The sequence below is a fragment of the Danio aesculapii genome, chromosome 11, assembly GCF_903798145.1.
Source record: "Danio aesculapii chromosome 11, fDanAes4.1, whole genome shotgun sequence".
In the NCBI taxonomy this organism is placed as follows: Eukaryota; Metazoa; Chordata; class Actinopteri; order Cypriniformes; family Danionidae; genus Danio; species Danio aesculapii.
The window spans coordinates 37,368,441-37,394,596 of record NC_079445.1 but is presented as its reverse complement, the minus strand read 5'-3'; the positions used below and the strand labels follow the sequence as shown (position 1 = coordinate 37,394,596).

The 26,156-nt window shown below is 36.6% G+C and overlaps 1 protein-coding gene across 1 annotated transcript in view; it reads left to right on the top strand.

The window, feature by feature from the left end:
- Window positions 1–25,764, top strand: part of cacna1da (calcium channel, voltage-dependent, L type, alpha 1D subunit, a) — a 173,469-nt gene extending 147,705 nt beyond the window's left edge. Inside the window, exons 35-47 of the mRNA XM_056468396.1 lie at window positions 160–287; window positions 572–668; window positions 771–873; window positions 2,669–2,770; window positions 5,379–5,512; window positions 7,454–7,570; window positions 10,524–10,921; window positions 13,438–13,464; window positions 15,921–16,049; window positions 17,794–17,933; window positions 18,005–18,111; window positions 21,252–21,569; window positions 24,538–25,764. Coding sequence (XP_056324371.1) covers window positions 160–287; window positions 572–668; window positions 771–873; window positions 2,669–2,770; window positions 5,379–5,512; window positions 7,454–7,570; window positions 10,524–10,921; window positions 13,438–13,464; window positions 15,921–16,049; window positions 17,794–17,933; window positions 18,005–18,111; window positions 21,252–21,569; window positions 24,538–24,843 — 2,106 coding nt within the window. The 3' untranslated portion in view covers window positions 24,844–25,764. The remainder of the gene's footprint in view (window positions 1–159; window positions 288–571; window positions 669–770; window positions 874–2,668; window positions 2,771–5,378; window positions 5,513–7,453; window positions 7,571–10,523; window positions 10,922–13,437; window positions 13,465–15,920; window positions 16,050–17,793; window positions 17,934–18,004; window positions 18,112–21,251; window positions 21,570–24,537) is intronic.
- Window positions 25,765–26,156: the final 392 nt, after the last annotated feature.

Here is a 26,156-nt window from a genome sequence, read left to right as displayed (position 1 = left end):
TTTTATTTTATTTTATTTTATTTTATTTTATTTTATTTTATTTTATTTTATTTTATTTTATTTTATTTTATTTGTGCTCCGGATGAAAATGATCAACAGTGCTATTTCCAAAAGCAATACATTGAATAATAATTCAGACTGAGTGATATCTTGTTTTAGATCATTAACCTGTTTGTGGCTGTCATCATGGACAACTTTGACTATCTGACCCGTGATTGGTCAATTCTGGGGCCACATCACCTTGATGAGTTTAAGAGGATTTGGTCAGAATATGACCCAGAGGCCAAGTAAGATGAGTTTTTTTGGCATTTACTTCATCAATTTGAATGTGTTAGTGTTTTATTGACAGTCTTGTATTGTTCATTGAATACTAATTTGTTTTTAAGTTGTTATTTGTTTTCATTTTGTAAAGCACTTTGGTTGAATTAAGGTGCTATATAAATAAAGGTTGGTTGGTTGGTTGGTTGATTGATTGATTGATTGATTGATTGATTGTACCTTTAGAAAGAAATGCCACTATGCTAGTTGCTTGTGCAGACTGTATTTAAGGCAAAGTTTTCTTTTATCACAGAGGCAGAATAAAACATCTTGATGTAGTGACGTTGTTACGCCGTATTCAGCCTCCTCTCGGCTTCGGAAAACTCTGTCCTCATAGAGTTGCCTGCAAGGTTGGAAACATGTATTCATAAATAAAATGTTTTAACGTACAGTATGCTCCAACACACTGAACTCACCCTCTACATCTCTTGGTATCTCTCTCATTATTTCAGAGGCTAGTGGCTATGAACATGCCCCTGAACAGTGACGGCACGGTCATGTTTAACGCAACACTGTTTGCTCTCGTGAGAACCGCATTGAAAATCAAAACAGAAGGTACGTGCTTAATTTTGCAGAACTGCTTGTGTCAATGCACAAATTGCTCGGAATCCAAATCAAAGACAGGAAGTCAATACACCACTTTATATTATTCAAAATGCATTTTCAGGGTGTCTGCGTGTCCTTAAAAAGTCTTGAAATGTCTCAAATAAAGTTACTTTAATAATAATATGAATAATTTAATAATAATAATAATAATAAAGAACTTTTAAAAAGTTTTGAAATTACATTTGATTGGTCTTAAATATTTTAGACACGTTAGCGCAATAAAAACCCCTTTAGCCAATAGCTGTTTACAATCATTGGACAGACCGATAAGGTTTTTTTTCCAATGTTATTTCATTATCAGAGAGAACTAATCAGGTAGTAAACTGAAGCACAGGGGATGTGATTCAGAGCCTGTAAAAGTTATTGCACATTGAATCCGAAATTTTCGTATTGACACACTGCCTCCGAAACTATCATTCGTCATAAAAAATTAAAACCGGGTTCAATATTTTTATTAAAAAATTTTTTGCATCCGAAAAAGTGCTTTGAGAGGTGTTTTCACAGTTCAGAGACACCGTACAAGCGAAAGGCAAGTACAAAATGCCATCATTTGAGCTACAGACAACTCTATGACAAACACAGTGCATAATATAAGACAGAATGTGGCGGACAGTTAAGAACCCCATGCTGGATTCAGAGACTGGCACACCTCTGCCCTGCTGCTGTTTGGTTTGTGTGTCCATACATGAGACGTATTAACCCTCAGACATTTTAATAGAAAACTAGAGGCCTGGTCCGCTTCAGTCCATTGCTTTGATATGTCAACACGTATAAGCAATGTCTTAAATTTCCACTGATTTCCTAAAATAAACTGCATTTTGGGATAATTCAGTGCAGCTCTTTGGTAAGTAGGAGGACTGTGATTCGTCTTTATGGAATATTGAATGAACTTGAATTGAACTTGAAAGTTTAGCATTTTTTTGGAATGGATTAATTAATACGCATCGGACTCAGTGCAAGATTTGTGTATATTTAGTCTTTTTGTGAGTGGCAGCAGATTCCATGTTTTCTTGAACCATTCACTGAACAGATTATTAATAATTGATCAAAGCACATGTTTATTTTAATCAGCTCAAAGCAGAGCTCTGACAACCATTTCTACCATTAAAATCTCACTGATTGAGTGTGAGTGAAGGCTGCCAGTCGATTTGTGATGAACAAATTTAAATATTCATAATAATTTAAATATACATAACTAAAGCACAACATTCATATACAGGGCTCAGCATAAACGAGTACACCCCCATTGGAAATGGATATTTGTATAAATTATACAATATAGCCAATATAGCCAATAATTTTTGAATTTAAACAAAACTGTTTTATTAAACCATTATATCCTTTAAACTAACAGTTTGGTCACCTAATATCTTTAGGATTAGAAAGATAATACATTTAAATTCAAACAAGTTATCGCAAAAACAATACTATTCAAATAAGTTGTATATATTTTTTATGTATATTTAGATTTTTCCTGTTTCTTTTATGATTATTTTTCCCAACATATTAATTTCGGTGTACTTATTTTTGTGTGTATGTGTGAATTTCATACATGTTTTGTATGAAAAGGTATTAAAGTCTTTGATTTAACTTGTTAGACTCTATAGACACCCTGACTTTGTTTGATTGAAATATGAATAGATAACCCTCTTTGAGCTTTGTTCCAGAGCAAATGCAAATCATCACAATGCAAACGTAAAACAGTAGCAGTTGTGTTTATAGCATGCTCTGTGTTTTGATCCAGGTAACCTAGAACAAGCGAACGAAGAGCTCCGAGCTGTGATTAAGAAGATCTGGAAGAGAACAAGCATGAAGCTTCTGGATCAAGTGGTTCCCCCTGCTGGTGGTCAGTGATACAGCTGAGAGTTTGTCGCTGCTAGTGGAAATGTGCATTCATGACAGAGCTTACACAACAGCACTAACGTCTGCATCGCATTAATATTGTTGAGCATCATTTATTTTAGCATACACACATATACTGAACATTTGTGTCACACACCAGCACTAGCTTTCTCCCGCTGTTTTGCTATTAGTTTCTCCTGGTCAGGTCTCTGCAATGTTTGTTCTGTTTCCGTATGTGTCGCGAATGCTCTCCTCTCCTGCTCGGTTCTTTCACTGCGTCCACACTGGACCCTTGATGATGTGTGTTAGTGTGTATGAGAATACTTTTGGAGGAGAACGAGTGTAAGTGTGTGTGTGTTGAGCTTTGGGCTTGCATGGCAACTCAGGCATGCTGTGTCCTTATAAAAATGTCTCTTTTTCTCTGTTTACTACGCTGTCGCTCTCTCCTGTCTCTGCTTGAGCTTTTCCACAGCTTCCGTTCCTCATTAACTGTCTTTCTGTTCATGTAAAAGTTCAAATCTTCAGAATATTCTGAAGCAATTCTGTTTTAGGGTGGTGGCATGGAACTAATGTTGCCTCTTCTTTCCTGATCTGTCCCCAAAGTGCTTGTTTAAAACAGTGACACAGACCCCTGCTTCAGAATGATTCTCACACACTCTTACACATACACAGTCACCAACATACAGATGAACACTTGTATACATTTATACACCCGTTAGACATGCACCTAAAGAAATGCTACGCTAATGTGCTAATACATATTGCTCAGTGCTGCTTGCTTGCATGTTCCCGGTTAGAAGCTTAGCTTGTATAGTATTAGTTTTTAGCGCCGTTTCTGTAGACGGTTAAGTTAGTTGGCTTAGTTGATGCAGTTCTAACGTCCAGTAGTCTCTCTCATGTTGCTATACTAATATGCTAACACTAACATGTTTGCATATGTCAAGTGCTAAAATGTGAATGAACTCTTCTGGTATTTGAATTAAACCGGTAGCTGTGTTATGGAATACGATAGCAGGTTTCTAGCTGGTGTAAGCTGGGCGTTAGCTGTTTTACCAGCTAGTAGCTGGTTTGATGCTAGTTCAATATTGGACCAGTTAATAACCAGCTAATTACTAGCTTAGACCATCTAGAATCTTGCTAGAATGTTTCGAAACACAACTATCAGTTTAAGTTGGGTTTAACAGGGAATGCATAGCAACTTGTCTAGTTTATTTTGAATTATTAATTGCATATATATATATGTTACAGTAAAACTAATAATTCTCATGATTATTTCTAATAATTATTTTAATTATCTGTATTTCTTGTTTGAATTGCTTTAAAACGTTTCCTTTAAGAAAAATAAATGAAGTAAAGCAGTCTTATTTAACAAACAACACATTATTATATAAGCTTGTTTGCCTTTATTTATTTATTATTATTATTATTTTTTACCCTAAATTTTAATAAAACATCACAATATCACAAATAGCAACATATTAAGCACCAAGTCAGTGTAGCAGAATAGTTTCTGACAGGATTATTTAACTGTAACGATGCAGAAAATTATAACATGTTCAACATGAGCCTTATTAACCCTAAACTGTAGTGCATATACATTGAAGGCAACCCTAGTTAAAGAACTTGCAAGTAAAATGCACTGATGTCATGTGATCTAGAGCATATGTAGGTGATAGATGAGGTGTTTGTTAATTAAGACTGTTTGTGTTTACTATCTAGGAGCCATTCGTGTTGCAATCCAGATAATTCAGAATAGTTCTCTAGCTAAATTTGACACTTTGTAGCTGGCTAATTGCTAGCTTAGACCATCTTACTAGAATGTTTCGAGACACAACTACCAGTTTAAGTTGGGGGTTTTTAACAGGGAATGCATAGCAACTTGTATAGTATATTTTGATTTATTAATTGCTTATATGTTACAGTAAAACTAATAATTCTTATCATTTTTCTTAATAATTCTTTTAATTATCTGTATTTCTTGTTTGAATGACTTTAAAATGTTTCCTTTAAGACAAATAAATAAATTAAGAGCAGTCTTATTTAACAAATAACACATTTTTAGTTTATTTTAAATTAGCTTTTTTTGCCTGTATCTTTGTCTTTCTATCATGCATTTTAATAAAACATCACAATATTACAAATAGCAACATATTAAGCACCAAGTCAGTGTAGCAGAATAGTTTCTGAAGGATTATTTAACTGTAACGATGCAGAAAATTATAACATGTTTAACATGAGCCTTATTAACCCTAAACTGTAGTGCATATACATTGAAGGCAACCCTAGTTAAAGATCTTAAAAGTAAAATGCACTGATGTCCTGTGATCTAGAGCATATTTAGGTGATAGATGAGGTGTTTGTTAATTAAGACTGTTTGTGTTTACTATCTAGGAGCCATTCATGTTGAAATCCAGATAATTCAGAATAGTTCTTTAGCTAAATTTGACACTTTGTTGCTGTTTTTCTCCTTAATTGACTGAGCGGTTGGAAAAACAGAAAGCATATCTTAGCGTCAGTCTCTGTCTCTCAACGTGCGTCACCGCAGTGGTGTGTATGCGTGCGTTGAAGCTACTTGCTGACAGCGAAGCCGTGTGTGTGGTCTGTTCACTCAGATGATGAGGTAACGGTGGGGAAGTTCTATGCCACTTTCCTGATACAGGACTACTTTAGGAAATTCAAGAAACGCAAAGAGGAAGGCCTGGTGGGAGTTCATCCAGCACAGAACAACACGGCCATCGCACTGCAGGTAAGCAGAACCTACTGTCTACATATCTGTGCATTTTGAAGATTTTGTGTGTATTAATTCTCTGTCAGACAACAATGCTTTTTTAAAAATTGTTGTATATTTTGGTAACGTTGTATTAATTTTTCGTTATTTAATTCAATTGAAATGGGTTGCAACTTAATTGGTTTGTAGTTTACAAACATTTTTTGTCATATGAAATGCTTTTACTTAAAAATACTGACTTGAATTAAAATTTGAATAACTCGACCACACATTATGGATCTCTGTTAGTTAATGGTATATATATATGGTATATATATATATATATATATATATATATATATATATATATATATATATATATATATATATATATATATATATATATATACACACACACACACATTATATTTTTGGTGAATGTAAATTTTTACATTTTATTAAAGGTTATATTCATTAAAATATAGTCTGGACACCTACCTTCTTTAGGTATAGAAAGATAATATGTTTAAATTCAAACAACTTTTTATAATTTTATGTTTTTTTTTGGGATTAATTTTGTCAGATTAGTTCCAGTTTGGGCTTTGGTTCTGACTAATCTAATGTACAGTACAGTTGAAATAAGAATTATTAAACCCCCTTTGACTTTTTTTTTCTATTTTAAATATTTTCTAAATGATGTTTAACTGAGCAAGGAAATTTTCACAGTAGATCTGATAATATTTTTTCTTCTGGAGAAAGTCTTATTTTTTTTTAATTTATTTATTTATTTTTTTTTTGCCTATAATAAAAGCAGTTTTTAATTTTTAAAAAAACATTTTTAGGTCAAATTTATTAGCCCCTTTAAGCTATATATATATATTTTTGATTTTCTACGGAACAAACCATCGATATACAATAACTTGCCTAATTACCCTAACCTGCCTAGTTAACCTAATTAACCTAGTTAAGCCTTTAAATGTCACTTTAAGCTGCATAGAAGTGTTTTGAAAATATCTAGTCAAATATTATTTACTGTCATCATGGCAAAGATAAAATAAATCTGTTATTAGAAATGAGTTTTTAAAACTATTATGTTTAGAAATGTGTTGAAGAAAATCTTCTCTCTGTTAAACAGAAATTGGGGGTAAAAATAAACAGGTAGGCTAATAATTCAGGGGGGGGGGCTAATAATTCTGACTTCAACTGTATATGCACAAATATATATTGTAAGGCATCCTATAGAAAATCTATCAGGGGTGTACTCTTTTATGCTGAGCACTGTAAATAATAAAATATACCATGATCAAATTTTATGATCACCGTCAGTGTAAACAATGTGCATATTTTTAAAAATGTGAACAAATTTGCCTTAATACACTGTACTGTACACTTTCTTTGCATGAGACCTCTTTACCTCAACTGTATCTCTCTGTTTCTGGATGCCCTAATGTTGTTTTAGCTTGAATTCGGATCCCTCAATGTGATAATGGTGATCTGCAAATGAATTTCTGTCTGTTTTATATGTAGTTTTGAATTGTCTGTAGTCAATTACCATCACTTCAGAGTTATAATTCATGTATCATTGTTTTTAAGACATCGTGTTGGTCTTCATCCTCATGAATCAAACACCAATGTGTTTGATTTCTCTGCAAACATAATTTTTTTTTTCCAAATTCTTTTAGCCAGCCATATAAAATAGCACCTGTGGCCTTTTCAGAAAGTCACAGTAAAGCCTAGCATCTTAGCAAAAGTGTATAGTTGTATGTCGCACACAAATATGGAAGCACTTTGGTATGTTTTTCCTCTCTGTCTGCTGTGATTGTCGCCATCCTTCATGAATTTGTCCTGTCTGGAAGTGTCTCGTCAAGCCTGTTTGTGTAAATGTGTCTGGTAAAGCGCCCCCTGGTGGCATGTGTGTATGAGGGTCTCTGCTTTCCATTGAAGAGCGCTCCTTTAGCTATCTTGTCATCATGGTTGCAGGCTGGCCTTCGTACGCTGCATGACATTGGGCCAGAAATCCGCCGCGCGATATCATGTGACCTGCAGGATGATGAGCTAGTAGACTTTATACCAGAGGAGGACGAAGAAATTTATAGGGTAAATTACTCACCTTTTATGACCCCTTTCTCCTTATAAAATCGATCTGCACCTTATTGCCTTTCCTTAACTGCCTGGTACAAATACAAAGAGTTCTGAGCTACTTTTTAATAGTAACAGTTCTTTAGGGGAGATGTGATGAAGTGTTCACCATTCCTAGAGGTCGTACACATTTCAATTACAGGAATAAATTCGCCAAGTTGGCAATCTACAATCAGCCGTTAACATTATCGAAGGCTAAAGTTTGTAGTAATGACTGTTATCTTTAGCGCACATGTAATCTGCATTTCTGTTGAGTTCAGATTTAATCAGTTCATGAAATTCACTCACACCATACGCCATTTTACCTCCTTTCCAACTTCTTTTTCCCATGAGATCATTGAAAATGGCAATCTAATAATGTAGCTGTGAGTAACAAAGACACCATATTTAGGTTTTGAAGTAAAATTGCTTGTTTATTTTATTGTCTGAAGGATGTCTTATATAGTACAGCCTGTACAACTATCTTTAAGTTATTCATCATATTGAACTTTTAATAAATTTTCTCATTATTTGAACTCCAAGGTGATTATGATACAAAAGAACTAAGGCCCTGTCCACACAAAGACACGTGGTTTCAAAATCACTTTTTTTTTTCCACATAAAAATGCATTGTCAGGCGACTGAAACTGGTGCATTCTGAAAACTCTGGCCAGGGTGAAGATTTTCCAAAACTACAGTACAGTGTGGTTATGTGGACACTAATGTGGAGTTTTCACCTCATGATGTCAGCATGTGTGCTGTTTTCTCTTTTCTGATTAGCCAACATGGCTGGGTTCAAACCCAACGTGGAAGATGCAAATGAGGCAAAATTCCGCACATTTGCTGCAAACGTGTTGCATATTTGTGTCGGTTGCCCTCAGGACAATAATCCACCTCTGTTTTCATGTTTGCATTTATTTGTATGCAATTGACCTGTGCAAGTTCTAAAGCCCAATCTCTATTCTACCCCTTAGCCCTTCCCCTTCCCCCTCATTTTGCGCGTTCACGTGAAGGGGCAGGGGTGTCCCAATTCTCTTTATCTTGAAGGCTTATGGCTAAGGGGAAGGGCTAGATAGCCGTTGAAACTGAGATTTTTCAGCACCACACTCAAAACCAATGGGTAAGAAAATTTCCCAGAATACAGCAGCTACAACAACAACATGACTGCACACAGAAGGAGATGCACAAATCTTTACAACAAACAAGCATATGTTGTAATACATTCATAACCGTGTTCATGTTTACCATCATGTTTATAAAAAAAAAAAGCTAAAATAAAAACCGCTAGATTTCGCTATCTATAATTCATAATAATAACTCCTGTGTAGTAATCCCACATCATGCTTGAATATTCCTGTATAGTAATCCCACATCATTCTTGAATACTCCTGTATAGTAATCCCACATCATACTTGAATACTCCTGTATAGTAATCCCACATCATGCTTGAATACTCCTGTATAGTAATCCCACATCATACTTGAATACTCCTGTATAGTAATCCCACATCATACTTGAATACTCCTGTATAGTAATCCCACATCATACTTGAATACTCCTGTATAGTAATCCCACATCATATTGAATACTCCTGTGTAGTAATCCCACATCATGCTTGAATATTCCTGTATAGTAATCCCACATCATACTTGAATACTCCTGTATAGTAATCCCACATCATGCTTGAATACTCCTGTATAGTAATCCCATATCATACTTGAATACTCCTGTATAGTAATCCCACAGTAATCCCACATCATACTTGAATACTCCTGTATAGTAATCCCATATCATACTTGAATCCCCTGTCAGAAAAGTGGCTGGGAATGACCTTTTTACAGTGTCTGCTGTAATGTTAATGTTGTTTTCGTGTGTTTACATAGATAAATATGGCCACAGTGTAAATGCACAGTACAGTTACAAGCTTATTGCCACATTATATCATTATGATAACATGATATATGCCTTTAGTGATTTCCTGAAGATAAATACCAAAAAATAATAATAATAATAACACAACTGCAATAACTACACCAGTCGTGATTGTCGATCGCATATGCAGTAAGAGATCCCGATGAAATGACGTGTGCAGGTGTTGTAGTGATGTCCCTTTTCTTGGGGGTAAATTTTGATGCCCTTTCCCTTCACTCTCTGTTTCAAGGGCCAAGAGGAAGAGGTAGGAGTACAAAAATAGAATTAGGATTGGACCTTAATTCCCAATAATTAAGTGTCGTTATCACCAGCAGTTGGTTCTGCATTCCCTTAACATGCTTCACAGTGTGTTTTTGCATTTTTATGTGGACGGAGACTTTTTTTTAAAACAAAAGCGTGGAAAAATACAGGTTCATAAAAATACATGTGGACGTGGCCTAAATCATTAAATATTTGAAGTCAGTACAACAACAAAAAAAAGCACAATCCGTATTTCCTTTAGCTTTTTCTTGTTCACTCGACTTTTGAAAACATCAGCTGCACTGACCTGCATTTATTTGTCAGTAATACAAAAAACATTTAGTTTCAGATTATTTACAGTGTAGATGATGAATAATAATTGCTCGTATGTGTGAACATACCTGGCAATAAAGCTCTTTCTGATTCTGATTCTAAAAAAAACATTGACATAAAAAATTGGAGTGCCAAATAACAAAACTTTGCACTCAAAATAGCTGTTTGTTCAAACTACTTATTCAAATTGAGCTGAAACAGCACAATTCTTGAGGATTTTTTTGGGACAACTCATTTGTTTTATGTTCAATCCACTTAAATTTGTAAATTTGTTTTCATGTTGTCCCAGCACAAATTGATTGTGTAGTTACAGTGTAGTTTGCAATTGTAATAAACCGATCTTCTGAAAACTTAAATATGGTGTCAATGCTGACTAAAGTCCATTGCACATTTGGTTGAACTTACAAGAACAAGTATTTATCCACAGCGAAATGGAGGACTCTTCGGCAACCACATCAACCACATAAATGGAGACCCCCGGAGGAGCTCTGGCCACCAAACAAACGCCACACAGCGCCCCCTGCAGGTGCAGCCGCCCCCACATTACGTCCACATGGAGCAGCCCGTGGGGCGTCTGGGTCGCGCCAATGCCATGGCACAGCAAAACCATCATCGTCACCACCACCATCATCATCACCATCATCATCATCACAACAACTCCTACAACAAATCACCCAAGTCCACCAACATCAACCTCAACAACGCCAACGTGTCCAGTTTACCCAATGGTGGACACAATCGCTACTATGAACATGCTCCCGCTAACGGCTACCCAGGATCATATTATGGAGAATACGACAAGCCCAGGACCCCTCATGGGCAAAGGTGAATATTTATTCAACATCTTGCACTTGATCAGTTTATTTGTGTTAGTCAACAATTTACAGTATGATGTAATCTCATTAATACCAATGAGATTCATTATTGAACCAATTTCTGCTTCAGGAATCTTGTTGGTCACACTTTATTTTGATGGTCAGTTTGTTGAATTTAAGATACATTTCAACTAATTCGCATTAGATTATAAGTAGACTGTTAGGTTGGGGTTAGATTTAGTGGAAGTTGACTTGTACTTGCAAAGTTTCTTACGGTCAGTTAAATCTTTCGGATAAGACGTTAAACAGAGGTCCCAACTCTTCGAATCCCAGGATGTCCTTCGAAAAAGAATAGGGGTTTAACCCTGGCATCCTGGGCAAATTTGCCCACTTGCCGCTGTCCAACATGGCCTCCTAACCATCACAATTGGCTTCATCACTCTGTCTCCTCTGCTCCAATAAGCTGGTGTGTGGTGTGCAGTCTGGCGCAATATGGCTGCCGTCGCGTCATCCAGGTGGATGCTGCACACTGGTGGTGGATGAGGAGATTCCCCCAATGTGTAAAGCGATTTGAGTGCCCAGAAAAGCTCTTTATAAATGTAATAAATCATATTTAATTATTATTAAATATTCGTTGAAGGAGCAGTATCAACAGATATTAAGCAGACAGTCAACCAATACTCAAGTGGACCATCAAAATAAAGTGTTACCAATTTGGTTTTTAAAGATTCATGCAACTCCTGAAGTACTTTTTTTAACGTTTAAACTGAACATTCATATACTCTTTTAAAATGATTGTTCATCTGCATTTTCATCAGCTGATGTGGTCACATTTAACATTGTTTGACGAAAAAATGCAATTCCATGGGAATTTCGTGTGGGGAAAAGGTTTCCCCATGCATATTTTGCAATCAGTTAAAGTTGGTCCTGCAAATTTACAGCATTGACTAACAGAAGTCTGTTTGATTTGAACATTTGTTTTAACAATGCAATTCACAATTAATCGTTTTTGCAATAGAAGTTTTGCCAAATTTTTGCTAATGGCCCACGTCAGGTTTTAAATAATTTTCATTTTTCTCCATTTATTCATCTTTAATCAAACCCGTCATACCCAAATTTCTTCTCTTACTTTGGTCCATTATTGTACTGTGGTGATGCCATATTTTCTGCAAGGTGTTTTCACAAATGCAAATTTCTCGATAAAGCGAAATATTTCTTTTTTTGTTAGTGTGATTTTTTTTTTTTAATTTGATTTAATTTACGTTTTTTAGAAACTTGACATCAATCCATCAGTGAGCAGGTGTACAAATGTCATATAAACAAAAAAAATGTACCATTTAAATTGGCAATAATGTCAACAAATAACATGAGATCGTCTTGGTTTTCAGTCTAGAGCATTTAGTGGCTCATTATGAATACGTAGTCCCTTATACATTTCTGGAAAGAGCGAATCATGTAGCCAGCGGTACATATTTTTTAAAACGAACGCTACGGCACCGTATGACGCTGACACCGGCTTCTGTTTCTTTTCACGTTACCGGCTGACCACTTACCTCTGTGTGGACGGCTTTTCTGCTGTTACCATTTTGCCCAGTGGCTCGCTGCGTACATCAGCAGACTTAAGATGCAGAGCGGAGTCGACGTCAACAATGAGGTTCGAGTCTGGCAAAGAATGGTTCCAGAAAGCTGGTAAAACAAAAGGAAAAATAAATAAATAAATAAACAAGTAAATAACAGGGTGAGAACGTGGTAAGATCTGAAAACATGATAAAAATCAGGCAGCGGCAAGGGATTTTCTTTTGTCTGGATTGCTTTTGAAAACACTGTTGGTTGGGGTTAGGAAAGGGGGTGGGTGCTGGTCAATCGGTGCTTTCGAAAACTATCGGTTGAGTCTAGGGAAGGGGGTGGGTGGGTCAGTCGGTGCTTTTGAAAACACTATCAGTTGGGTTTAGTGAAGGGGATGGGTGAGGTCATCAGTCGGTCAGTCAGTCGACAGTGGTCTCTGGTGGATTTACGCAAGAAGAGCAGGCACAAAAGACACTTGCGAGAGAAATTTGAGATCTGAAAAAGCATACACAGAGTGGCCTCTGGTGGATTTGCGAAGAGAAAAACTGCAAAAAAAAAAAAAGACGTCCCTCATATATTTCGCTCTCTCCAGAAATGTATACAGGGGTACATATCCATAATGAGCCTGGGTTTGGATTTGATAAATTTAGAAAGATTATGATTAGTATTATTGTCAAAATGTCAAATTGCTTGTTGGACTGACATCAGAATCATAAGGAATAAAATTTTACTACGATATTCCTAATTCGAGTGCTTATTTAGAGATGAACCATGCGATTGAAGCAAGTGTGAAAACAGCCTCACATATATTACAAATGCTGTATATATCCTGCATATACTGTGTAATATATATGTGTCCATCCATTCCCTTTCCCTACTCCCCTGCTTTTCTCCACCTTTCTCTCTTTCCTTCCTAACCGAAATGCTTTCTCTTAACCATCTCTCTGCTTTCTGGAACAGAAGGCGCTACTATGAGACATATATTAGGTATGTTACATTAGGTATTATATGTTCACATAGCAGGTACTAATGCTTGTAGAAAAACAGAATGACATGCAGAATTGTGAAGGTAATGTTATTGGGCTTTATCCCAAATGGCGCACTTAATGTTGATACTTGATGTATGAAAAGTAAAAATGCAAGGACTGAGAGAGCGCTATTTGGGACAGGGCTTCATACACACACACACACACACACACACACACACACACACACACACACACATAGACTGGCTTCAAAACTGACTGAATCGTCTAGTAAAGCATTAACAAATGAGGATGCTTCTGGGTCTCTGTGTGTGGTGATTGGCTGATAAAGGGAAGGAGGCGGGGCTTGCTGCATGTTTCTGCTGGATACCCAACGCTAATAAAACAAAATGGTTGCCTTAAAGGAGAACTCAATAGATATTTAGTTATTTAAATGGAAATAACACTTTATACACAATTTATATATAATTCAGATTTTGTTTTTCCAAATCAAGAGTTGTCCTTTAAGCTCACTTCTGCAGGGATGCTCAGATTATTTTTATTGGGCTGCTTGTCTCTTTATTTTATAGGCCTTTGAGTAGACAACATGTATATTATATGAGAAAAGCATAGTTGTGAGGGATAGACGCATAGTTTGCTAAATATTTTCTTCTTTTTATTTATAATTATAGAACCTTTGTTTTCCTTTGTTGTGTGCAGAATGATCAACATACAATGTGAGCAGCATTAAATCGCCAATGAACACGCTTACTGTAGTTAAACAGTAAACTATACTGTTAACAAATACGATTTTTTATTAAATATTTTGTTAATATTTATTTTAAATTAATTTTGTCAACATTTACACCTTTTTAGGGTGCTTTTATATTAAATAAATATAATATACATAAATATATAATATAATGTTAATTTATTAAAATGTGTTTATGTAGTCAGAGAAACAATTCTTTATTATTATCTATCATATATATATATATATATATATATAATTTTTTTCTTTTTAATATTTCCCAAATGATGTTTTACAGAGCAAGGAGGGAATTTTCACAGTATGTCAGATAAATTTTTTTCTTCTGGAGAAAGTCCTATTTGTTTTATTTCGGCAAGAATAAAAGCAATTTTTAATTTTAAGGCTAATATCATTAGCCCCTTTAAGCTAATTTTTTTTTTTCGACTGTCTACAGAACGAACCATTGTTATACAATAACTTACCTAATTACCCTATCCTGTCTAGTTAACCTAATTAACCTAGTTAAGCCTTTAAATGTCACTTTAAGCTGTATAAAAGTGTCTTGAAAAATATCTAGTCAAATATTATTTACTTTCATCATGGCAAAGATAAAATAAATCAGTTATTAGAAATGAGTTATTAAAACTATTATGTTTAGAAATGTGTTGAAAAAATCTCTCAGTTAAACAGAAATTAGGGAAAAAATAAACAGGGGGGCTAATAATTCTGACTTCAACTGTATATATGAACATAGGAAATGCAAATTACAAATTTTTAATATTCATAGCATTTTGTTTTGACATTTGAACTAATTTTGTCATTTTTATTAGTGGAAATATTTTATTAATTTTACATAAGTTTAAGATTTTTTGTAGTAGTTTTATTTCCAGAATGTCCACTTACATACATACATATATACACACACACATATATATATATATATATATATAAATGATAATTTAGTAGTACTTGGTGAGAAAAATAGAGATGTAACATCTTTAAAAAATTATTTTAAATCTAGTTTTGATTGTTTAATAAATAGCCATTTTGAGCTGATGCTGCTACACTAAAGTTTGAGCTGTGGCACATCTAGTTATCTGTAGCTACTCTACAACACAGTAGCTACTCTACAACAACAAAGTATAAATATTGAACAGACAGTCCTTCTTTCACAGCTTATATTTTGTTAAATGTCAGTTCGCTTTAAGGTAGGGGTGTCAAACTCAGCCTTGCAGTGTTTAGCTCTAGTCCTGCTCCAACCGGGTACTTGTCGCCTACTGTGATTTGGAATTCGCACACATTTCGCTCACATACAGTTTTTCACACTCTATATTGTAGGGAAGTATGCGATTTCAGATGCAGCCTTAGCCTACCTAAAGCTTTTAAACAAATGTGAGTTTAGTTAAGGTTGAAGCTAATCTGTGCAGGACTGTAGATTGACACCCATACTTTAAGGTCTGTGATTTACAGTCATTGAAGAAATCTAGTCTCATGTACACAGACATTTTCAAACGGAACAAGTTCTTATGACTGTAGAGCTCTTGTCTAAAACACACAGAAGCTAGCAAGGCTGCTGATTCGCTGTCTTTATATGCTTGTTTACTAATGAGGTCTAACTGCATTGCTGCACACTGGAGCTGTACGTCTGCATGGTACTGCATGGTTATCCGCTGATTTGTTAAACGTCATCCAACTGGCCTCTCACTGACCTCTTGACCTTTATGCAGGTCGCAGGGCAGCGACAGAAGACGACCCACGATACGCCGCGAAGAGGAGTATGAAGAAGATCGCTACTCTGGAGAGTATTACAGCGGAGAGGAGTTTTATGAAGACGACAGCATGCTATCGGGTGATAGGTAAAACTGTTATGTGAACAATCACATCAAAATGATGGTTGCTGCTTTTGTTTTGGGGGTCTCCTTCAACTGGTTTACATCAATGGAAGGTCAAAAAATATTATTTTTTTCATACACTGTAGCATCATTTTTCTCACAGTGTCTGAAATTATTTGTTCAAGGATCCAGTTTATCTAAATCCCGCCTTTCTTAGCACGTTTCAGAGCCCAAACATTCAGCTTTTGATCAGCACTTTTAAACAGTGATACAAATAAATAATGATGCTGTCAGTTTTCAGTTCATTGATATAGCCACTATATCAATTCAAATGTAAACGCTGATATATAATTCTACGTCAAGCGCATGCATATGGTCTGGTGCAGCGTTTGCGCCGTAGCATAGCCCTCGCCATGGATGATGTCGACGCTGACGTGCACCTCCTAAAAAAACTATGAACTAAATGTTGCAATGACGTGTAGCGTCAAGCTCTGTGATTGGTTGGCTTGGTATTGGTGACGAGTGTGGGTGGTGCTGACAGTCCGATGGAGCGAGTGTTTACAAATGTCGAGTCCTGTGAAGTAGCTCCAGATGGAAACTCTTGCTTTGTGTTTACCTTATGATTAAAGTTGTTGCATGTCCACCGGTTCCCACCTCTCAATGAGTGAGTTTGAGCTAACCAATCACAGAGCTACTTATACATTAAGGTTGCAATTATAAAAAAAACATCCGCAAATAAACTAGACACAGACAAACATAAAAACCTATTGGCAGCTAGCATTTCGCAAGGGTTATTGCAGAGCAACACAAACAGCATGCAGAAGTATAAATGCACGACTACGCACAAGGCATGCGCTGTGGGTACTTTTAGGTGCATGCAAACTTGATTGTACAAAACTACTTTGTGACGTTAAAATCTGTAGATGAAAAGTTGCGGAGACTTTCATTTTAATATGTTGATGAAAGGTGACATGGTGGCTCAGTCGCAGTCAGTTAGCACTGTCGCATCACAGCAAAAAGGTTGCTGGTTCGAGTCCTGGCTGGATCAGTTGGCATTTCTATGTGGAGTTGGCATGTTCTCCCCGTGTTGGCGTGGGTTTCCTCTGGGTGTTCCGGTTTCCCCCACAGTTCAAAGACATGCTCTATAGGTGAATTGAATAAACTAAATTGGCCATAGTGTATGAGTGTGAATGAGTGTGTATGGATGTTTCCCAGCACTGGGTTGTGTCTGGATGTGCATCCGCTATGTAAAACGTGCTGGATAAGTTGGCGGTTCATTCTGCTGATGATGAAAGGGACTAAGCTGAAAGAAAATTAATAAATGAATGTTGACGCAATAGAGTAGGAGGCGGGGCTTTCATTTTGAGCTTTCACTTGTAGTAAACTAACGGTGAGAGGGGCCTGCTTGAGAATATTGTTAAGAATATATAAGCTGACATCATCAGAGAAGATCCGCCACTTCAAACACTGAAGCAAATAGTTAGACTTTAATTCAAGCTAAACAAACATTTTTTTTTCAGTGACTTAACTTGCGCGTGCTAATCGTTCACCTAAAAAATAAAACTTTGCAAATTTTGATTTCACATGGAATTTAACAACACAAATCAAGAGGACTGCATCATTTCAGGAAGTTCAGAATGGCTTCTTACCTTTAGCGCACAGTAACTTATTAACTTAATAAATTGGGTTTTTATAACTTTGCAGAACTTGTACATTCACAAAGAGCTTACTGTGATGTTTATTCACCATATGGCACTTCCATGTGCAGGTACCCCAACAGTGACCAGGAGTACGAGACGCCGCGGGGTTACCATCATCCTGACAGTTACTATGAAGATGATGAGCAGCCCCTTTATCACGATTCACACAGGTCACCAAAGAGAAGACTGCTTCCTCCAACACCGCAAGGCAAGTCTTGAGGCTTTAAAATCGCATTTGGATTTGTTCCATCAGGCAATATTAATCTTGCCTGTTTATAGGTAATCGGAGACCGTCGTTCAATTTTGAGTGTCTGCGCAGACAAAGCAGTCAAGATGATCTTCCTCACCAGCGAACTGCTCTTCCGTTACATCTCATGCAACACCAGGTAACATTAAACTGAAGTAGTGCTTAGTTAAATGAATAGTTACATATTTAAGACTCGTCCAGAACGGCAGGTATATCTCAAGCATTTTCCGTAAACTGGAATGATATACAGTACAACAAATATAGATAACAGAGTTGACATTTTCCACCATTCTGTAATTTAGCTCAAGATAGTAAGCTCAAGCTGCATGGCATGTCTATAACAGAAATGTTGGTGGATCCCAAATATTTTGTACAAATTAATGAGAGAAGAATATATGACATGCCTCAGTGTCTCTCAGAGTTTCCTACCAGAGGAAGTGACATCATTTAGGCCCCGTTTACACTGTCAAGTCTTGATGTCCAATTCTGATTTGTTGCCTATATCTGATTTATTTGCCTGTCCGTTTACACGTACTTTTAATTGTGACCCATATCTGATTCATGTGTTTACACTTGCATTTACAATGTCGCGCATGCGTAAAGGCAGGTTCTAGCATCTGTGCCACACTAGCCACAATGGCAGAAATTGTCTTGCTTTTAGCTTTACGAAATATGTGAAGTTCGCCCAACTTTAAAATGATTGCACCAATGGTTTATAAATAGTGTCCTCCACTGACTTATCTCACAACATGGCAAGAAGGCAGGTAACTTCTGCCATCGACCACTGACAAGTTGTTTCCTCTGTTGTTGTTGTTTACCGCGTCTGCATCTCCACACACGCTCTTCCTTCTACATCATTAAACCGCAGAGAAGTACCACATTGTTGCAAGTTTAATGATGTACAAAATGAAATGCCTCAATAAGTCTGATTTCCCAGTTTACACGATAGTCGCTTTGTCACATATCAGATATATCGGATTTATTTCCACATGTGAAGTAGGCCTGAAACTGATCTCTGAATATCCAAATGCATGTGGTTTTTTTTTTTCGTGTTTACACGGTCATTGAACAGATCCGACCTGTGTCACATATGAGCAAGAAATCAGAAATGGGTCACATTTAACTGGCAATGTAAACGGGGTCTTAGTGGTGTGTTTCTCAACCACGTTCCTGGACGACCACCAACACTGCATGTCTTCTTTGTCTGTCACACCCATTACTGGTCTTTCAGTCTCTGCTAATGAGATGATGATCTGAATCAGGTGTGTTTGCTTAAAACACATGTAAATTGTGCAGAGCTGGTGGTCCTCCTGGAACATGGTTGAGAAACACTGATTTAGAGGAAGATGCATGCTTTTTATAACCTAACAGAGTTAACCAGAACATGGGGACAGACAAAATAAATGTTTTAATAACTAAAATTAACAACAATTCAGAAAATGTATGTTTCATGCAAATCTTTATTTAAGTTAGTAGAGTAAACCTTCTGTAAAGTTCATGGTTGATGTCAGGGGCATTGCTAGACATAAAACTCTACTGGGGCATATATATATGTTTATTATATATATATATATATATATATATATATATATATATATATATATATATATATATATATATATATATATATATATATATATATATATATATATATATATTATTATTTATTTTTTTTTTTTATTTATTTATTTTTTTTTTTTTATAAATATTTATTATAAATAAAATTATTCTTTTTATTATACAATTATTATTCTAAATAATCTTAAATGTAACTGGAAAACGATGTTAAGACACAACAGTGATATGCTAAGATCATTTAAAAAATCTTTTGCATAAATATTAATTTCATTTGAATGATATTCTATAGACAGTTCAATAGAATACAAAAAGATGTGTTATAGAATTATCTGTTGTCTTAGACTTGACACATGGCAGCTAATTAGGTTTATAAAGTCTTTACCTCCCTGACTCCTCATCCCTCCTTTTTGCTTCATACAAAAAAAATCTATCAGGATGCATGCTTAGTAAGATCACCATCATATTGTTTAAACTTTAGTTTTTTCAACTTGCAAAACAAAAAAGGCTTTTATGCCGGTTTACTAACGCATGAACGGCGCGTGACAAGCAAGCAGCCTTCGTTTTTGCCGCAAATGTTAACTACCGGGACTCGCACGGACAGAAGAGCAGCGCGTGCGAGAGGCGCGCGGGTTCTCTGCGCACATGCGGAGAAGCGTCAGTTTGCTTTTTGATTACACTGCTTTCTCCAGCGCTAGTTCGGTTGCACATAGAAAATAGTGTCTTTATTTCGGAATTACCACTCTTAATAAATACACTTGCATGCAAAATAAATCATATCTCGAAGCATTTACTGGGGCACTGGAGCATTTTACTGGGGCACGTGCCCCAGTAAATTGGGTCTAGCGATGCCCCTGGTTGATGTGTTTCTACTGTATGTTGATTTATGATTATGTTTGTTCATTTATTTTATTTGATACATTGTGATTATGTTTGGAATAATTATATGGCTTAATGTTTGATTCATTTGTTGTATGTTGGGAATTTCTCAATATGTGAACGATTAAAGTGGAATTCATTTTGGCCTAAATTGTTATGTTTTGGAAATGCAAAAAAAAAAAAAAAAACTTGGTAGAGTAAACAAAAAAGTAAGAATTTAAATATGTGTAGTAGGAGTATTTAATGTTTTCAAGACAAAATGCCCTTATTTACACATTACTTTTAGAGAAAACTTGATAATTAGTTTTATTATTTAGAACTGTTTCAGTAATGAGGTGGCACGGTGGCTCAGTGATTAGCACTGTTGCCTCACCGCAAGAAGGTCACTGATTTGAGTCCCGACAGGGTCAGTTGGTATTTCTGTGTGGAGTTTGCATGTTCTCCCCGTGTTCGTGTGGGTTTCCCCCACAGTCCAAAGACATGCACTGTAGGTGAATTGAATAAACTAAATTGGCCGTAGTGTATGAGTGTGTATGGATGTTTCACAGTACTGGGTTGCAGCTGGAAGGGCATCCGTTGTGTAAAACATATGCTGGATAAGTTGGCGGTTCATTCCACTGTGGCGACCCCTGATGAAAAACGGGACTAAGCCAAAGGAAAATGAATGAATGAACGTTTCAGTAAAGGTTTTGTTTAAAAGTTTTTGTAGAAACGTTTATCTTGAAGACGCAAAATGTGTGTTACTATAGTATTACCAGAGTCTAAGTAGTGCGCATTAAAACAGTTCATTTATATTGGCTTAATTTGTGTGTGTGTTGTTTTTAGGTGATGGCAGTGGCGGGTCTGGACTCTAGCAGGGCTCACAGGCTTTCCCCAACTCGATCTACCAGATCATGGGCTTCACCTCCTCCAACTCCTGCAAGTAAAGACCGGACGCCGTACTACACACCGCTCATCCGCGTGGACCGTCCTCTGAGAGACAGCGCCAGCAGCAGCCATTCATCCATCAGGAAGAGCTCATGGTACACAGATGACCCCGAGTACCAGCAGAGGAACTTCTCACCCATTCACCTGCAGGTCCCACCCGAGTACAGGAACCAGTACCTGCAGAAGAGAGGCAGTGCTACCAGCCTAGTGGAGGCGGTGAGTTGAGAGGCCTCCTGTTTCACTTCATCATATATAAGCACTCCAAACTGTAAAAACTCTTACTTTAGAGAAGTATGGAGGAATACTTTTCAATGTTTATTTATTTAGCTATGCAGTGTAATCATTTTAATAGTTATTTATTTATTTAAATGTAATTTATGGGGCAGCACGGTGGCTCAGTGGTTAGCACTGTCTTCTCACAGCAAGAAGGTCACTGGTTCGAGTCCCAGCTGGACCAGTTGGCATTTCTGTGTGGAGTTTGCATGTTCTCCCCGTGTTGGCGTGGGTTTCCTCCAGGTGCTCCGGTTTCCCCCACAGTCCATGACATGCGCTATTAGTGAATTGGGTAAACAAAATTGGCCGTAGTGTATGAGTGTGTGTAAGAGTGTATGGGAATTTCCCAGTACTGCGTTGTGGCTGGAAGGGCATTCCCTGTGTAAAACAAATGCTGGAATAGTTGGCAGTTCATTCCGCTGTGGCAACTCCTGATAAATCAGAGATTAAGCCGAAGGAAAATGAATGAATGAATGAATGTAATTTAGGGTGTACCCACACTAGGCACAATTGCCTTGAACCATGCCCGATTGTCCCCCCTTCACTCTCCCCCGACGGCCCGCACTGGATTTTTACCTACCGGGCCCAAGCATGCTTATGTCATCGATGATGTGACTATACAGTTTAACAGGAAGAGAAGCGTTCTCACTCAGTACAAAGAAGATTGCTTTAGTTATATTGTTAAGTATCTTTTGAGTCATTTGGGATGCAGTGACACACAGTCAAATCTTTTGCTGAACAGATCCACTGCTTTTGATGCTCATAAATTTTCATTAAAGTCCTCATGCTGCACGTACAGTATTAGGAGGTTTGCTGAAGGTGGCAGCTGACGTGCTGCATGGTATGTGTCTTTAATAAACTATGACAGTTCTCTTTCATTGAAAAGTAGGAATGATTAATAAATCCAGATGAAACATTCCCTTAAAAGGGACGTTGCATCTTTAGTTTCGCACTTGTAGCGAAGTAATTAAAACTGTATTGCAAAAAAAGCCAGTTAGGACATATATATGAATATTTGAGTATTTTAAACCAAGCTAAAAATATCTAACCCCTAATTTATTTTTGTATTTATTTACTTGGCTTTATTAATTTTTAACTAATTTAATTTAAAGTCTAACACTATTCTGTGAAGGCTAAAATCAGGGTGTCCGTGGGGTGTCTTAAAATGTCTTAAATAGGTAAAACATAATTTTAGCCCCTAAAAAGTCTTAAATTCACCTAAATATTGTGTTAAAATATGACATTATTACTTTAATCATTTTAAACAGGTCTTCATTTTCCTATGTCCATGAAAAGCTACTTATTCAGGCCGAAACCATCACCATCTCAATAGTTTAATTATCTTCCTTACAAATAACATTTGTTTTAAAGTTCTGTATTTATTTATGGTGAGGACACTGACCTAGAGAGACAATTTTGCAAAGATTTAGCTTTTTTTTTTTTTTAATCTATAAAACCAGCATGTATTTAAAATTACTGGCTTAAAAATAGCTACATTTTATTTTGTTGATAAGGATAGTAAAAATATTTTCATTTTCACTATAAAACCCTTATAGTGTTTGGGCCAGTGTAAGTCTGAAATTGCAATAATGGTCTTAAAAAATTCTTAATCCTCTGAGGTGATTTTAGGGCCCCTAAGATGTTTTGACATGCCCTGACATTTCTGCTTATTTCAGCTATTTATTACATAGTATTGGTCAACATGTATTTTTTTGTATTCAGCACAAACTGTGCTACAATAATATGTGAGAAATGTGGATGTACATGCTTACGTTTTTTAGAGAAAAGAATATTATGCATGGTTAGTAGGTTTTGGAGAAAATAAATGTTGCTGAAATAAGGTCTAAAAAACCACACTGAATGAGCCTGATCAAGACTTTTTAGTAACCAGTCTTGTAGGCTAGAATATTTACTTCACAATTATGTGAAAATTATTCTGTTCTCTCATTCAAAGAAAATATTACAACGATTTACATTCTGTAAAGTCTGTTTTATTTCCCAGTTTTGGGTTGTGGCTGGAAGGGCATTCGCTGCGAAACTTGCAGAAATCCTAAAAAAAGTGCACAAAATTCACTGCAAAAGTTTCAATCAGCAAAAACAAAAAACAAAAAAATGTAAAAAAATCTGAACCTCTTGCAATTTTATGGTTACTAAGCCAGAAGCAAATAGAGGTTTCTAGTTTCAGGACAAAATGTACAGTGTCACTTCATGTAGTGTCAGTGAAGAAAGAAGAAACACTGTAAAAATGTAATGATAAAAAGTCAAGACAACAAATATTTTTATGTTGCTTTAACTTATTTTAATCAGTTAATCCGGTCTGATCTAATTTTTTAAGTTATACAATGTTTAACTTAATTTTTTACTCAGTTTATTGATGTAAGTTGAGATGACTACTCTGCAGGCACAGGACATCAACATGACATCATATTGACGTTGTGCCCTAACGTACCCCAACGTCATGGGGATGTTGGATTTTGCTTGGAAATGAAAATCGAGTTGACATCAGAACCCAACGTCAGGTCAAAGTCAATGTCCAACCTAAAGTCCACCCAAAATCAACGAAATATCACTGTCTAATCATTTTACACCTAGACGTTGTGTGGACGTTACCACTATGACATCTGTCAGACGTTGGATTTGGTCACTTTCCAAAACAACCTAAAATCAACCAAATATCAACATAATTTGACGTCGTTATTGGACGTCAAAAAAATGTTCTCCTTAGACGCTGGCTAGACATTGAATTTTGGTCACCTGACGTCATGACCTAAATCAAACCTAATATTAAGATCTTATGATGTTGTGTGCCTGCTGGGTAGAAAAGTACATTTGATTCAACTAAAAAAGGAAGACAGCAGGATTTTCTAGTGTATTTTGAAACAATACACATCTTTTTTTCTCCTCTGAGCAGGTCTTGATATCAGAAGGACTGGGTCGATACGCCAAGGATCCAAAATTTGTGGCCGCCACAAAGCACGAGATCGCGGACGCGTGCGAGATGACCATTGACGAAATGGAAAGCGCCGCCAGCCATCTTCTGAACGGCGGCATCACACCAGTAGTCAACGGCGTCAATGTGTTTCCCATTCTGGGCCACAGAGACTACGAGCTACAGGACGTCTCGGCGAGCTACAGCGATGAGGAGCCCGAACCCGAGCCCAGACCGCGCTACGAGGAGGACCTGGCAGATGAAATGATATGCATTACCACTTTATAGCACCTGGTTGGCTAAAAACTGATTTAGCAAAACAAACAAATATAAAGTTTATTTATTGGCTTACTACCTAAAGAAGTGCCTTCACAGCAGAGCAGAAAGGCACCACAGGAACGGACGCATCGCCGCCGCCACCGGGGGAGGACCGCTTGAACTTTCGTTGGCTGCTTGTACCGTCACTCCAGGAAACGGACCAATGAGCAGCAAGCCGAGGTAACCGGGGGCAGTTCCAAGGTGATGACAATCAGAACGAATATGTCATTACCTCAGTCACTTTATTAAGGGTTTTGCATATCAAGCACGTTGCAAGCTCAATGCAAGCTAAGTATGGCATATCCCTCCACAAAGGCTTTAGTTTCGGCCCGTACGATTCTTTTTTAGTAAGGTTTTAGGTCAAGCGCATATTTTAGAGAACAAAAGCTAAGTCTACACTAACACTGGTTTACAATAAGGATATCATGCAGGATTTTCACGAGGAGTTCAGCATTTTGCGTTGAATGCACTAGCAGACAGGTTATTTTTTTAATTTAGGATAGCCTGTTTGATATTTCATAATATGCTGTAAATGACTTGTAATATATATAGAGCAAAAGACAACTTTGTAAAGAGACGTTCTATATTTTGTAATTATGTACTGTACAAAAACAAAAAAGTCAGCAATATTAATCCTAATTGATGTTAACTGCATTACGTAAAAGACTACGAAATTCGGTGTTATTTTAATAGGTACTGTACTTTATTAAATTCTTTGCCTTTATTCTTTGCTCATATGCATTCTTACTCGTTTGTGAAAAGTATAGAACAAAAAAAGCCAATTTTCTATGAGGTTATGTCTGTGACACACCCGCACAAGATATGCAAGATGTTTTTCTCAGTGTCTGTTTCATTACCGGCGTAGTGTTTCCTTCGAAATCAACGGCATGGGTTATGAACGCTGACTTCAGTAGGGCTTACAGAATCGTGTCTTAATCGTGCTCTTGTTTGTGTATATTGAACGAGTCTGTCGTAGGACTTCCCATTTTCTGCGTGTTTTCGTTGCATATTTTGTGCCGGGGAGATGCACAGGACGGTGCAATGGTAAATGCTTTGTGCATTAACGATGATGATGCTGCTGCTGCTTATAATTAGTCTGCAATTAAACTGTACGACCCTCACCAGGAACATGCTGCCACTTGGAAAAGCCTGCTGCCACTGGCTGATCTATGAATTGCTGATCTGGAAATAGTGCAAAGGTTTCGGATCAGTCCATCATTTCTGCTCTTTAGGTGTTTTGAATACTGAAATCTTCCTTTACTTTCATAATGATGTTGATGATT